The sequence below is a fragment of the Coptis chinensis genome, chromosome 1, assembly GCF_015680905.1.
Source record: "Coptis chinensis isolate HL-2020 chromosome 1, ASM1568090v1, whole genome shotgun sequence".
In the NCBI taxonomy this organism is placed as follows: Eukaryota; Viridiplantae; Streptophyta; class Magnoliopsida; order Ranunculales; family Ranunculaceae; genus Coptis; species Coptis chinensis.
Genome location: NC_141456.1, coordinates 9624304 through 9640758, shown reverse-complemented (window position 1 = coordinate 9640758; position 16455 = coordinate 9624304). Strand labels below are relative to the sequence as shown.

General features: G+C 37.0%; 1 protein-coding gene and 1 pseudogene across 1 annotated transcript; one reads left to right on the top strand and one right to left on the bottom strand.

Annotated features, from left to right (window-relative positions):
- The first annotated feature begins 7602 nt into the window (after positions 1-7602).
- On the top strand, positions 7603-14528 carry LOC147521970 (cleavage stimulation factor subunit 50-like). The gene is made up of 14 exons (XM_086589787.1): positions 7603-7863; positions 7941-8024; positions 8083-8210; positions 8313-8385; positions 9067-9150; positions 9226-9312; positions 9764-9834; positions 10276-10327; positions 10424-10481; positions 12277-12377; positions 12491-12645; positions 13617-13725; positions 13881-13937; positions 14026-14528. The coding sequence occupies exons 1-14, from the start codon at positions 7744-7746 to the stop codon at positions 14179-14181; spliced, it is 1335 nt and encodes a 444-aa protein (XP_086445913.1). The 5' UTR covers positions 7603-7743; the 3' UTR covers positions 14182-14528.
- Positions 14507-15989, bottom strand: LOC147521969 (putative methyltransferase At1g29790; annotated as a pseudogene).
- Between the last annotated feature and the right edge of the window lie 466 nt (positions 15990-16455).

Below are 16455 nucleotides of genomic sequence, written 5' to 3'. Positions count from 1 at the left end.
AAGGAAGGCGTTTGTTCAGAATAGAGATGCTACGACGCATGCCACCCGTGGAGGATTCTGTTTTAGCCGAAGTCCGAGAGGCATGAGTCGTCGCCGGAAGCGACGATGGCTCAAGCCATTCTTCATCCCGGACCAATCTCCATCTCGGGGTCCATCTTCATCACATGGCTAGGTGTTCACCATCGGTTTGTGTTATTTGTTATTTCATTGTTTTGATTGTTTTATTAGTTGGATTTTAATTCGGTTGTTAAATTTAAATATTAATGTGTTTGTTTTATGTTGTTTGGATTTCAATTTTAATATAAATGGTTATTTTCGAATTATGCGTGTTTTATCATTAATCCCACCTTCCGAATTGTTTGGGGTGGTAATATTTATACCGGAGCATAATTCGTTATATGATCATCTTCCTCGTAAGGTTGTCTTGGAGTAAAGGTTGAGAATTTGGCCGCATCGGCATATCTATGAATATGTGTGGTGGTAGCATGAAACCTAGGAGAGTTTAGAAGTTACTATCTAAATCCAAAGATAAAAGATACCGGGGTTGTTAGAAAATCAAGAATATGGTTTGTTTCCTCGCCGGGTTTGGAATTTTTCTATTTTCTAAAAATTGCCTTAAAACAATTTGGCAACTTGCCGATTCGTTTTGGAAGCTCAGAACCTATTTAAACTCCCTTCATTCTACACTCACAAATCACACTACACCCCACCATCATCCCCCCACCTTCACTCCAAGCTTTTCCTTCTTTTTCCTCTTAAACTTCGCTTTAAAGATTCTACGAAGACTTCGCCCTAGACACTTCCGTAAATTTTATTCAGAGTGCGACCCGTTCAAGCGAAGCGACTTCAAACACTGTAAATCCAAAAACACCGAGCGACCACCGCTTCAAGTGGGAGCGCCTCGCTTTCATCATTCCACACAAAATTTCCAATTTTCTCGAGGGTCGTTCCAGGATTTTTAGAGTCGTTCAAAAGAGTAGTTGAGATGACATCTCCTATAGTCATACCGAACAGTCTTTCGAAGACGGTTGGGGAACCGAGACCTATGGACATTGGTTCCGGCCAGGATCCTCAGAAGTTAGATGAAGCCATCTACCGGTAAGTGATGACGATTCATATTCAAAGACAACTTATCGCTTATTTCTACGCACTACCGTTAGATTTTATTGTAATCGGGGATGGAGAACAAGAATTCTCCGGCGTGAGTCGATGACACCGACACTAGAATTCAATAAAAATGTGGTCGCTTTAGTTTCAGGATTACCAATACCGATCCTATTCACACATGGGCATATCCGACCGATAATGCATACCTTTATGATTATACATATTTCCATGAGTATTATGGAGGAGGGTATTTCGAGTCATGGACGTGAATTTATATAGCATTGCCCTTGGTAGCCTGTCCCTAAACGTAGGCACCACCATGTTATTCATCGATGAATATTTTGGGGAATGGCAATTCATTTTCGCAAAACGCATCGGCTGGTGACATTTTTTCTTCCTTTAGCCGGTGGACGTCGCCCGATATGACATTCCCCGAAGTTTTAGTCGCTAGTCTTAAGAAAGCACAAAGCATGAGACGAAGTATCTTCTTATGCCTGTTTTGGTAAGCCGCATCATGCGTAGTTGTTTACCTCAGATTCTATGCCCAATTCATAGATTGAAAAGGGTTGAAGTCATGAGACCCACCAATGGGTGGTTTGCTCATCAAGAATTATGACTTGGCGGGATGGCAAAGTGCAGCCTCAATTGGTCTCCCGCACATCCCATCGACATAATAACACTTAACAAGGTTAGCATTAGTAGATGATAAATGGCATGCAAGCTTGGCAAGTTATAATGGCCCCGGCAGATGCGAAGGAACCTCATCTCTTTGCCGAGGAGGAGGATGCTTGCCGAGATAAGGTAAGTTTTTAGTTTTGTTATTGTCCGCTTATGTCCCAAGCAATTTAATTGCATAACCCCATAATGGGTGGAACTCTTTATAGAGTTCGTCCAAGATTTTTATTTCCTATATTAGTATGTTCTAACCTTGTTTTGCAGATGTTCAAGAATTTCACGCGTTTCTATGGTATTTTCCTACCCTCTTTATTTAAATGCTTTGAGGACAAAGCATGCTTCTTGTTTGGGGGGGGGGGGGCCTTAGAAACATGTGTAATTAAGGCATCTGTTAGGATATAGATATGTATAACATGCATTTGTTTTCAAGTTAAAAATTTCAAAAATATAAATAAATAAGTTTATGCTATACACTTAAGAATATTGGTGTTGTTTTCTTTCTATGCCTTAACAATCTAGAAGTCTCAATGAAGCTTTTGCATCCAGTAATAATTGTTAGAAACTTAGGTTAATATGTAGGTAATAATCTTTGCATCTATCTATAAATATATTACATGAGTATCTATGATTGTTAGGAAAAGAAGTTTTCAAATCTAGGCTAGAGTACTTATTCTACAAATCCTCGTGGAGAATATAGCCTAAAGCCTTATATGAGTGAAACATTTGAGAAATGACACAAGGGAGAAGTAAAACGGACAGAGAAATCACACATCCAATTGCTTGATCACTATGCCATATCCTAAGCTAGAATTTAGGCCCTCTTTTGGATCGATATAGCCGTAAATTCAAACCTATGAATTATTTTCCGCTAGTTGCCCCTCTGAGCCTTTCTTTAGCCTTTCATAAACCACAAATCCTTTACCCTATTAGAAAAACAAAAAAAAAAAAAAAAAAATCAACCTACCCAATCTAGAATAAGTCTGAGAATAGAATGAGGAAGAAAGAAGAAGAGAAAACCTCGGTAAACAAAAAGTTAGTTAATTTCGAAAAAAATAAAGAAAAGAAGTTTCCATCCAAAGAAAAGAAAAATAAAAATAGAAATAAAATAAAAACTCCAAAATAAAATAAAAAATAGAATAAAAGGAGTCAAAAGCCAAAGAAAAAAAAAATATGGCTAAGGATGGAAACAAAGTGTAGAACCAAAAGTAAATAACAAGGTTTTCTCTAGTTACATAATATGAAGGCTCTATTATCTCAGACTTGTCCTTTTTGAATATCCATTTCCTTCCTTCTTAAACCATCTCCTAATCCCCCAACACCTAATAAAGACCTCTAGCCTCAATTAGGAATAGGTTAGTGTGATGGTAAGTGGCAGATGTGTTTGATCGAATTCGCCCTTTGTTTGTCATTGAGATTAAGGTAAAGTGTGCCCATTGCACACCGGAGTAGCAAAACTCGAGCGAAAAATCAGAGTGGTTTTTTGTCTTGACATTTTGTGAGGACCTACCAAAAGGACGCTTATTCCGAAGTTTTCAAAAACTAACCCGCTAGGCATTTCATAGTATTACTCATAGTATATATATTTGTATCATAGATGATTGATTTTATGCATATATTAGCTTTAGGTTTTCAACTTGGTTATTCTTATTCATTTGCTGTTTAGATGTATAGATAGTCGGAGACATGAATGAGGAAACAATAGTTTTTATTTCTTAGTCGTTGTAGTATAGATGAAGTTTGAGAGTACCTTCACCGAAAACTCTTACGAGGTTATAACTCGCCCACTAGGGAATTCCTAGTGGTTTAAGGCCTTGTTCGTGATATGGTCAATGCAATCGCGACTCAACAAACAAAGAGTAGTTAGAACTCCATTTTGGTCACTTATTCTAATTTTCATATTTGCTTGAGGACAAGCAAAATGCTGTTTGGGGTGGTTTGATAAGAGCCCAAAACTGTAGTTTTAACCCCTTAACAATTGTACTTTTAGGACCAATTATGTGAATAATAAGTAAGAGTTAATATCGACATTTGTTTTTATGCATTTCAAGGCTTCAAAGTCAATTATGTGCGTAAATGTGCCACTTGATGAGATAAAGGAGCAATGGTTGGTTGCTAAGGAGTTCTCGCGGATTGAAGGCCAAGATTCAAGAAGACAAAGTCTTTCTAACCTTGGTCAAAGCTGAAAAGTCAAAGTCAACGCGGTAGAACAACACACAAAGTCGCCACAGAACTTCCGGGCGTCAGATCTTTTGGACTCAGACCTCAGAATTGGGCATACCTTATGTCAAAACGACCGGCTCGGAAAGAGCTTTCCAATGGTCTAAGCCTTGACCCAATTAGAGGAGCACAAGTGGATGAAAAGTCTGTTGAAGCCAACTACAGTTGAAGAGGCCTTTTTGGACTGAAAGTATTGGGTTTTGGGCCCGATTCTCTGGCCCAAAACATGGCTCCAAGCCCATGCATAATTTTTGGATCTGAACATATAAAAACAAAAGCTTAGCTCTTTGTTAATGGTAGCTAGTTAGACCTAAAACAATAGATAATTCTAGATCTAGTTTTCATTAATTAAATTAAGTTTAGTTTAAATTCGATTCTTATTTTAGATTAAACTCTTAGAATCATTGTTCTTCATTAGTATTGATAAATAAAATAGCTAGTTTGTTAATTTCGATTTTTGTCATTTCAATTTACGATCTAATTTTAATTTTGTCGAAAGTATCATTTCCGAAGTTGTTAAATTAGATTGAAGTATTGTTAGTTAAATTAGCCGAGTAGTAATTTTGCTATGATGTTTTAGTTTTAAATCAATGGGAAATGATAGTGGTATGAATCAAGGCTAAACCTCCATTAGAGGGTGAAGAAGCCTTGATGACGCTTTGATCTTTGTTAAACTTAGGAATCGTCCGCGGATAATTATTCCACTCTAGAAACGCATTAATTCACCATGAGAACGGGTTTAATCGCCCACATGCTAGTTATGAATCGTAGAAATGCCATGTATAATTAGGGATTAGGATCACTATTTTGATATGCTAAGCATTCAATTTGGATCAGACGAAGTCTTTATTAGTAGGATTAAGTCGCATTAAGGTGGATTCAATTCCCTTTAATTCTTTATCTAGATTCAAACCCTTAGCATTCTCTTTTCGCTATTCGTGAACTTGTTAATTTAATTCACCGTGAGAATAGAATTCCCTCGTAGAAAACCTCATTGGGACTTAAGACCCATTAGCTAACTCCATGAAATCAGACACATGACATGTATCAAAATGATACACAACTTGTAACACGATGATATAAGACATGTATCATCTGCCATATCACTGTGTTGGATAAATTTATCAATATAAATCAAGAAATGGGGCTCAGCCCCTTGGTTTTAATCCGGATGAGTGTAAACCCCTTCCTATCGGTCCATATCACATAACCTCCCTATTTATCGGCCCATATCACATAAACTCCTTGCTTTCCAATATTAGCGAAATTCCAGTCCGATTTCTATTTTCTATTTTATTTTATTACCCGTTTTACCCTTTTTCATCAAAATGGCGTCGGGAAAGAAAAGAAAGATTGAAGAAGAAGAAAGTGAATCAGAAGACTTCTCATGTCCAAGCTTCCAATCAAAATCTTCTTCAACATTCTATCAAGACTACTAATCAAATCCTCTTTAAATCCAAAAGGGTAAGCAAATCTTGGTTCAATGCAATCAAACATCCTCGTTTCATCAAAATGCACCACGCCAAGGTGATTAAAAAAAACCCCCCTTGTGTTCTTTTTATCACTTGATTAGTCATGAAAACTTAGAGGTTCTTGATACTACAATTAAATCGTATCTTCCCAAATATCCAGACCTTTTCCTCAAATGGATTCTTGTCAAATGGTTTGTCAAATGGATTCCTCAAATTGGTTGGCCTTACATGCGATACAATTGATGAGTTGTTGGGTTAATTGCGTGGGATTATGGGTTATTATAAGGCATATTTATATCACTAATCTGCGTGAGTCGAGTTCGGCAAATTATCCCATTTGGGGACCCTCATATCACCAAGGAATGTTGGTAAACTGAAAAAGAGGTACTAAATTTCACCCCACTTCTTTTTTATATTTCGGCATTCTTTGGCGTTTAACTTGGTTGGTGTTTACCTGTTAACCTTTTGCACTTTCCGATTGTAAAGTGATAACATAATTTTGGCCATCTCTTTTTTATCCTTTTTTTTTTTGAAAGAGTAGGGTGTTTAAAGCTTTTTTTTTTTTATTGCAGCTAGAGTTTTCATCGGTTTCATTTGTTTTTTGCACTTTATGTCTTTTTATGTTGCCTAACTGATACCTCTCCGGGCTCTAATATTCTTGGGATATAGTGACTGGTGGTTGCATCTTGTCCTTGTACGAGTTACTGCCTTAAATTATATTTGTTGAAATGAATGATTACCTCTTCTTCAATCAGAAGATCTAGAAGATGGGAAAAAAGAAAAGAAGGAAACTGAAGCCCGGCCCGGGTTGCATATTCAGATATGTTTTTTCATTTGATTTTTGCTCCGTGAGCATGTATTCGTGCATGCTTCTTACAAAGTTATGGGTTGGAGCAGATTCACAATCGGCGGTTCGATCTTATAGATGTTGGTCGGACAACAAGCTTTGGGTTCGGATATGCACTCAATGGGTCACGGGAGCATTGTATGTATGATCTCTTTTAGCCCCTCTTATCATGCGATGCTTGAGTTCTTTTAGACCTTTTCTTTGGTTAGGGGCGTGTTGTGTGTTGTATCATCGGTGTCTTGTATCATTAAGTGTGTTGTAACCTCGTAATTATGTAAGAAATATCTTTAACTCAATTACGTTCTGAAACTCAACTCACGAAGTGTTGATTATTATTATGTAACAGTTGTAGTTCCACCATGAAATATGTGGAAGATACATTTTAAAGAAGTCGTTAATTTATCCGATGCCTAAAAAGTTAAGGCTATAGTAGTCAGGATGTGTTGGAAATTCGGGATAAACAAAAGAAAGAAGAGTCTCCTTTAATTGGGGAATTGTGCGATTCTGGTTTAAATAGGAACCCTTAAATTCTACCTGCTGTAGAACCTGTTCAAGCCCTTCTTTCTCGTCGTCCCTTTCTTAGCCTTGGTGGTCTTTGCTCCATTGATTGTTCATTTTGATGTTATATAGACACATTTTGTAAAACTATATTTCTGATCATTTGAATTTTTATAGGCGTTTTTGACATTTGAGTTCTAACCGGGTGACGCGGGTTATGGAAATATGAATTTACATATGCAAATATGAAGTTACATATGTGCATACAAATTTACATATGCAAATATGAAATTTCATAGACATTTTTTCTAACATCTGACAGGTGACACAGGTTATGTAAATATGAATTTTTATATGTAAATATAAATTTACATATGATGCCGTCATATACAAATTTTATATTGTCATATGTAAATACAAATTTACATAGGATGACGTCAGCCCGGTTTTTACAGGGGTATTTTGGTCTGTTTTGGCTTTAATGTTATGTTTTAAATAATAGGGAGGTTTTATGCATGTGTTCAGTTAGAGGGGGTTTTTATGCTAGTTATGTATCAACTAGGGAGATTAAACCCAAAATCTGTAATATAAATATATCAATTTTCTGTGTCAATGTAGCAGCACCGCTAAACTCGAGTAACTAACCCTACTATTTATCTGATATACTCCCTAAAGACGGCCCAAAAAATATTTCGAACGCTTTCAAAGAAATTTCGATAGTTTCGGAACGAAATATAACGAATCGGAATTCCGAATAAATGTCGACAACATCGAAACGGAAAAAAAGCGGATAAAAAGTTTCGAACATTCCGACTCTGAGAATCTAAGATTTCGTTTTGTGGAAATTTTCGAAAACGGAAACTTGGTCGGAATTCGAACAGTCTTTCGGGGAATATCGAAACTAAAATATGGAATTATAGAATTTGCATGAAATTTGATTTTGAAGAAATGGAAACAAGCTTAGAAAAGATTCTGCAAGATGGGAAGTTGCTTCGTCAAGTTAACAGTTTAATAGTTGCCCATCTTCGTGATAACAATCTGAGTCAGGCAAGTTTGTTTATAACAATGTGTTTTTTTTAGTGTCAAATATAATAATAATAATGTGAGTTCGATTGATTTAACAGGCTGCAACTGCGGTAGCGACTGCAACAATGACACCCTTGAACTTTGAAGCTCCTACTAATAAGCTTCTTGAGCTTGTTGCCAAGGTTTGCCATTATAATAATTAATCATTTTTGATTGGATTTTTATATTGTTTTTTAATAGGGTCTTGCAGTGGAGAGGGACGAGGCTTCGAGGGGTTTGTCCCCCGCGACAATGCTTGATTCTGGCATGGTCATACCTGCTGGATATGGATCAGTCCCACCTCCAAAAGCCACTGCAGTCGATTTCAGGTAATTATATTGCCTTCATATTCTGTTTTGTGGATGCTAATTATGTGTTTCTGGAAAGAATTACAAGGAATTTTTTAATAATATTACATTTATTAAAACCAGTGTTGTGCAGGATATGAAAGGCTCCTCAAAGACTTTCTCAAAGCATGAGACGAGGCATGTCTCAGAACATAAGGTATACGTCTTTTAAATAAGTTGTATATGATCGTGTGTCAAGCTGAGTACCAGAGGTGCCAATTTTGAGCATGCTACATAGGAGAGATGAATCCCATCCATAGACCATAATCTGAAAATATTCATCTTTTAATCTAGTGATTATTTGGGAAAAAGAAATTCCGTTTGTCCTGTTCTAGTTTATCTCATTTGTGAAAAATCAATTAGTTTTCTAAACTCAGAATTTAGTTCTAATTCATCTAAAAAATTGAGAGTTCTAGTAAATAATAGTCCTAAACATTTGCATTTAGGCAAATAAAAAAGAGAAAAGATATGTTGGGCGAAATGAATGGGACCAAAATATGATTGAATTACCACGTGGCATGTCTTATTACATTCTACTTCGTTCTTGGTTGGGGATCATTTCCACTACTTGTTTATGTTCAAACCACACCCCCTTCCATGTTTTATGTCAAACATCATAAATATTTGTTCATAGCTTTTACAAATGGCCTTTGATGCTACCTAATAGTCATGATCATAATAGACCCATAGTTGGCAGTTATCATGATCATAGACACCTTCTAGGACGCTCTTCATGTTGTTGGATGTGCTTCATCCTACATATAATAATGCTCATGTATTTAACTAGATGTTATTTTTTTTTTATAGTACCCATGGCTTATGCTGTTAAGTTGTGCAGAATGTTGCGAGGTGTGCAAGATTCAGTCCTGATGGGAGGTATGTTGCAACTGGAAGTGCAGACACATCGATTAAGCTCTTTGAGGTTGGTAAGTGTACTTTTTGAGTGCACATAACTGTGGCATGCAATTTGCATCTCATCAAAGTTTGTATTTTGTAGGTCTCAAAAATCAAGCAAATGATGCTGCCAGATACAAGGGAAGGACCCATAAGACCTGTCATACGCACATTTTATGACCATTTGCAGGTAAATGTCCTTCCTTTACATCATGATATAGATAGTTACGAACAAAGCAACAAACATCATACAAGATTATTGTAGGTACTAGGTACTAATCTGGTTACCTGATTTGTTGCAGTCCTGTGTTTAGACTCTTTATATTAACTGCCGTCTATTTTGTTTTCTCCTAAAAAACATAAATAGTCAGCATTTTTCCTTACATAAGTTTATGCTGATCCCTGCGGTGGAAGAATCACATACTTAGTTCACACAAGTAAAATTTTCTACAGTATAGATAGAAATATATAGGTTTCACTTTAATATATACAATAATATTTTCTTTTCATACTACAGATGATAACAATTCTTCTTATTACTATTTTTTTGATATGTCGTAAGCATGTGTTTTTCTGTTCTAGAGCTTTGTTTTTCTTTTATTATTAATCATATCATTCTTATTATTATTTTACATCTGCAGCCAGTAAATGATTTGGATTTCCACCCTCAATCTCCTGTACTGATATCTGGGGCCAAAGATCACACTATAAAGTATGTCTCTCTTAGTTTTCAAATCTTACCTATTACCTTTGTAAGTTTTGCATTGTTTTGAGAAATTGTGTATTCGCGTGTACCTTTTCATGATTATTTTCTGGTCATATTAACAGAATTCTAAGAGACTTTACATGGAAGATAACTGAAAGAATTAGGGGCCATGTAGAATCCTTAACAAGTTAACATGGGAAGAAGGAATGAATAAACTGACTGAGTGCCTTTATAGTTTATACATAGTCCAGCTATAGTAAGCTTTTAACATCTGTAGATAAAAAAAAAGTAAAAAAGTTACTAAACTTCTTTGAAGATTTTATTTCCCAAACGAAAATATATTTTTGCTCCTACATCCTTTTGAATTCTGGTTCGTATGTTCCTTAACAGTCTCCAACATACTGCAAATTGTATATAATGTCTGATGTGTGGAAATGAAATACTCAGGTTCTTCGATTTTTCAAAAGCAGTGGCGAAGAAAGCTTTCCGAGTTATTCAGGTTCGCCATATCGTACTTTTCTGAATTTAGATTTATACTCAAACTTGGGAGTGGAAGATGGCTTACTTTTTATGAACATGTTTTGAAATGGTACAGGATACTCACAATGTTCGTTCTGTATCTTTCCATCCTTCAGGGGAATATCTTTTAGCAGGTAGCTATCATATTTGGCGTAGTTTTGTTGATTTATTTATCTACTCTGTGGTGTTATATAATGGGTTATTTAGCTTTTGGCCCCACTTTATATATGGATATTAGCGTTTGGCTCTCCTAAGTTGCTAAATTCGTTTTTGGTCCCAGTTCTGTTAGTTGAATCAGTCAACTTTAACTCCACTGTGAGTTGATTTTCTCATATTTTCGTAATGGCTCAAATACCCCTTAACAATATTTACCAATATGCTATTATGAAAATGGTCCACTAACTGAAGTGTATAGTAACAGACACGTGTCTTAATCAAAACGGTCCAGATCATAACAATCGAACGAATACAATTTAATCTAAGGACCGTCCTTATAACCCAATCTAACCACTCCTGCTCTCCCTTAATTGATCACTATTCATCTTCATCCTCCAAGTAATACAGGCTATACATTTCTCAACAGTTTAGAATTACAACCTCACCAAAATGAATACTTGACACAAAATGATCAACACTCTTGAACTATGCACACAGTAGTTTATGTTACAAGTGCCAGTGCCATTGCAATACATGGAATCCCAAATCCGAGACCCCAGTTCAAGTTATCCTGGATGTAGTTCAAGACAAAGATTGTAACGGCTGTACCACCACATAAACCAAAATACCACCAGTTGAAAAATGAGCTCTTGGACTTGCTCTCAACTAAGTGTCGTCCGTCAAATTGATCAGCTCCAAAAGCCTGTACACATGGTTTATGCCCTGACTGTGCAATTGCTACTAGATACAAAGATGAAAAGAAAAAGAAGACTTGGAAAGAATAAGGGGATGCACAGGAGGTGCTGCTGCTGTTGCTGCCACTGTCCAGACAGCCAGGTGATCTTTGTTTGGGAAGAATAGCTGATAGTGTTAACAATGCAAGACCCTGTCGTCACTCATGCAAGGTTTAAAACAATTGAGTAAAATTCTACAGTTATCTACTTACTAGTAGATGTAGATGCAACCTACAATGCAAGTTAAACTCTACAAGTAAGAAACCAACTAAATTTTACATATTATTCTTTTTTCATTGCGTATTATTTGCTTAGCATGTTGCTATAACCCAAAATCTTAAGTGATAAAACTGAACCCAACACAAAACCACCCACTTATAGGTGTTGCCTATTACTAGTAATCAACCCAGGCGGTGGTGGACTTCACAGTAGTAGACTAGTAATCAACCCAGTTGATGTTATCCATTTCGGATGGGTAGTAGACTTGACACAGTAGTAGACAAGAAGAAGATGAATAGTAATCATAGAAATAATAGAATTTCGAAATCGAAATGTAATGGAATTTCGAATTGAAATGAAATAATAGAATATTTTGTTACAATTTCACGTGCAAGTCACAAGAAGGGTAAAATTGCCATTTTGAAGAATACATGCGGTGGAGTTAAAGTTGACTGATTCAACTAACATAACTGGGGCCAAAAACGAATTTAGCAACTTAGGAGAGCCAAACGCTAATATCCATATATAAAGTGGGGCCAAAAGCTAAATAACCCGTTATATTATCTATAGTAATTTGACTCTACATGTATAAGTTAAGAAGGAGCATAGTTCTGTTCTGTAACTTTGATGCACATCGATGTTTGCTCATTGTCCATGGACGGAGTTATGCGAGTAAATTACATATGAGTTTGAATCCCAAGTTATACATTTCTCTGTATAATATGCATCCAATATGTAACCAAGTTCCATCACAAAACATACGCATGATACCTATTTTAAATATATCATGATTACTGATGTTGATGTTCCACATTTACAGGAACGGATCATCATATAGCACATTTGTACGATATAAATACTTTCCAATGTTACCTAACAGCAAATGACCCAGAGATAGGAGTAAATGGTGCAATCAATCAGGTACGTCATCTCATAAATTTTGTACTTAAGACTTAAGAGTCAGCATAAGTGGAACTGCATCAAGGTTCATTGCTCCAATCAAGTCAGTTAACTGGCATGTATATGGAATACAGGTAAGGTATTCATCTACAGGTGGCATGTACGTAACAGCATCTAAAGATGGTGCTATTCGAGTATGGGATGGAGTAACTGCTCAGTGTGTGCGCGCTATTGTTGGGGCACATGGTTCAGCTGAGGCTACCAGTGCAAGTTTTACCAAAGACCAAAGGTATTATCAACTTTTCACTTGGTTGAGACTTGAAAGACATGTTATTTGCCCTTAATTGCCCTAGAGTCTATGAACTGCACCTTGACTTTGCTTAGATGCCTGTTGACATAAATCACAACTGTAATGGAAAGGTAGGAAACAGAAAATGATCTGCTCTCTCTAGCACGATATATATGTATACTGGCATATGCTGTTCACAAGTCCCCTTTGAAGAGTATGCTTAACGGTACTGATAGCCGATAGTTAAAACGCACAATCAATAATGATTGGCAAAAATAATTAAACTGGTGCACATAGAATTCCTGAGCTGGAAAAAGAACTGACAAATTACTACTGAAGTGTTGAGATCTGGAAAATATTTGTTGGAAAACTTGTCTGTTGGACTTTGCTATGTGATTACAACTGTGAGTGCACTTCCACCATTCTTGTGAACATTATTTGGTTCACTTTGCTCCTTGGTCGAATTGCCTGTGAAATAATAGATACCATCTGTTGGCAACACATTGTTCAGGGTTTGTTGATTTTTGCTCTTTTAGTTTAGTTGAATAAATGATTCAGTCAGTGGGAGAAATTAGTATATTGTAATATGTCAGTGATAATCGTCCGATTTTAATGATTTAATGAGATATGATATGTTTAGACCTGATATCACCCGGCTACAAATAGGCATTTACTCACAATTTTGTTATAAAATATACAAAGATAAGAATTAGTAAATCTATTTGATTAAAACAAGTTCTGGCTTTGCCAACTAAGCTATGCTATAGTGGCAAGCTGCTATTCAACAAAAATCCTAGCTCCGCTGCTGACCCTGAGTGCATATACAAAACATCATCCTCTTACTTTAGCTGGTTTAGTGGTTCAGTAACACAACTACTACCTTTAGCATCCAATTTTGGTAACTGTATTTCATCCATTTTGTTAAGCTGCTGTCACTAGCTTTGATCTGTTTCCTTGTCTTGAACCACTAGGTTTATTTTGTCATCTGGGAAGGATTCCACAGTGAAGCTCTGGGAAGTTGGTAGTGGAAGACTGGTCAAGCAATATCTAGGAGCTACACACACACAATTACGTTGCCAGGTTTGTACATGGCTTGTGATAACTACTTCTTAGCGAGTCAAAGCATGGGGCATCCTTTGTATTTTTGTGTTTAGCAGTTCTAGGGAAATTCCTAGTAGAATGGTCTTAGTGGCTTTCAGCATAAGAGTCATTGGTGAATTAATATCTGTTTGCAGGCTGTTTTTAATGAAACAGAAGAATTTGTGCTGTCAATAGACGAACCAAACAATGAGGTTAGTTCACTTTCTAGTTGCTTTTGTTGTTGACTGACTGTACTATGTCAGTCCATTAGTTAGGTGTCGCTGATATAATGAGTTGCAGATTGTTATTTGGGATGCACTAACTTCGGAGAAAGTGGCAAGGTTCCCATCCAACCACATTGGTGCGCCAAGGTGGTTAGAACACTCGCCAACTGAGGCGACTTTTATTTCCTGTGGGACGGACAGATCAGTTCGGTACTGGAAGGAAGTTCTTTAGGTGCATTGTGGAGAAAGTGCTGCATAAGTAATTAGGTATTGATACCATATATAGTAGCAAGAAAGAAAAGAATATGAATATTGCGGTAGCCCTTCAACAAGCGCTGAAACCCATGGGTGGAAAGGGCAACCACAATCTTCCAGAGTCCTAGAGTTGAGAACCTTAGCTATTTTTCAATGTAATTTTTGTTTTTGATTTACTGGTATATTCCCTTAGAGTAGAGTTGCAAATTAGCTGTAATGATTGAGATGTAAACATCACCTCGAGTGAAAATTTGATTGACTTCTGATCGAGGTTGAGAATTTACAAATGTTATTATTGCTAATACAATTTTGATACATGGAACATGACTTTGCCTTATTACCTACGATTAACATGTGCACGGTGAATGGAACATAGCAGAGTTCTTGAATTGCGGGTATCATTCTTCCCGAAAACAAAATATTGTATACTTCAGTAACTGTAACCTTTAAGCTCTTAGGGGCTTCTCCAAAACAGCGGAAAAAAACAGTTCATCCCCTTCATCTGATTTTGGAACCAATCTCCACATTAGTTTTCTTTATCCTAGTTTTGTAGACTCGCCAAAGTACAACTTCATGTCTTCTTTGCTGCAAAAGAAACGATCTATCCAAAGGATCCCTTTTGGCCGAATAACGCGATCCCAATCAAACAGAACATACTGGAGTATCTCCATATCAGTGTATTGTCAAAGAATGGCAACCTTGAGCCAACTGAGACATAGAGAGGAAGGAGACCTCTCAAAGCAATTACCTCATTGAAGGGAGCACCTAGATTCAGTGTAGCTGAAGCAATGGTCACATTTCTCTCCCTCATAATTGCTGCGAAAGTGCCAGTTGTAGGACTGAAATCCAACCCAATGCGTATTTCACCTGGTTTCAAGCTGAGGACTTCATTGATGGTGAACTCCGCTGAGGCAGTCACATTCGATGGTACCTCCCAACCTCGTTTGGAAAGGTTAAAGCAATCTGAACACTTGAAAAAGCCTCTTCTTCGAACTGTTTGGTTGGAAATTAGGCAAGAGTAGTCTTTGCACTTGTAATGTGTCCACAAGATGTTAGTTCCTGCAGGTGTAATCCAAAGAGAGGAGTTTATAGGAAGGGGCTTACTATAACGTTGGGGTGACCTTGAGAAGCATCTCCTTCTTGGTAAAGGATCGCACCCACCTACTATGAGCTTCTCAGCCACCACCCAGTCATCAGGGCAGACCCCGTTAGTCTTGTAAGTCATGTAGTGGTCTATACTTGACGCCACACCAATGCATGGCAATCCAATAGATGGGTACAGTGCTTCAACACCCAGAAAATTTTTCTTCCCGCTCTGCTGGTTAGGCTTGGGCGCAGTATAATTGCGAAGCTCTTCAGAATCGAAGACCCTCTCACCCATTGATCCTTCTTCGACTTCACCTTCCTCACTTTCACCTAGTTCTTCGTCCAGCTTACTTGTGTAATTTTGGTTAGTAGGTAGATCACCATATAAATGCCACAGTTTATCTGCAAGCTTGTCAACTGATACGGCAATGCCAAGTACTTGATCAGCAAACTTCACGACAGACGTAAGTTCAGTGTTTTCTGTATGTAACTGTCGCAATAAAACTCCAAGCTGGTTCTGTATATGTGACACCTGGGTTTGAAGGGCAAAAGGCAATACAATGTCTTCACGAGCAGTACTTCGAATGAAACTGAAGTAAGTTGGGTAGGATATATTGGAACTGATGATAATGACTAGGGTAACGAATAGAAGAGGATATAACAACTTGGGAAAGCATCTTGAGGACTTGGCAGTTATTTGTTTGGAACCCCAATTAGGTTGTCATAGTTCCTTGGTTGACTTTGAAGAAAGTCGAAGTTAAGAGTTCTCTTTTGCTATTACTATATTCTCTGTTCGATTTCCCAGGTGCTTGATCTTCAACTCTTCGTCCATGATGTTAGCACAGATGTGTTAATTTTTTAACTTCATGAATTGCTTGATGATATTTAATTAATATCAGATCTTCTTCCTAAGCAACATCAACTTTCTAGAGGAAGTAAAATCGAGGATTGAGGATTCAAGGAGTATTTTGATCACCAGCCTTTAATTGTGCATCAAGTCTAGTAAAGAAATACATAAACGACCTGAAGCACATGTAAAACAGTCTGTACCATTCCTGAGCAGAAAAAAGGTGAAATCCTCCCCCCCCCCAAATCATAGGAGAAAAAACTACTAAACCCACATCTGGTAAGTACTCTAAACACGATCAGATGACGAAAAACCACA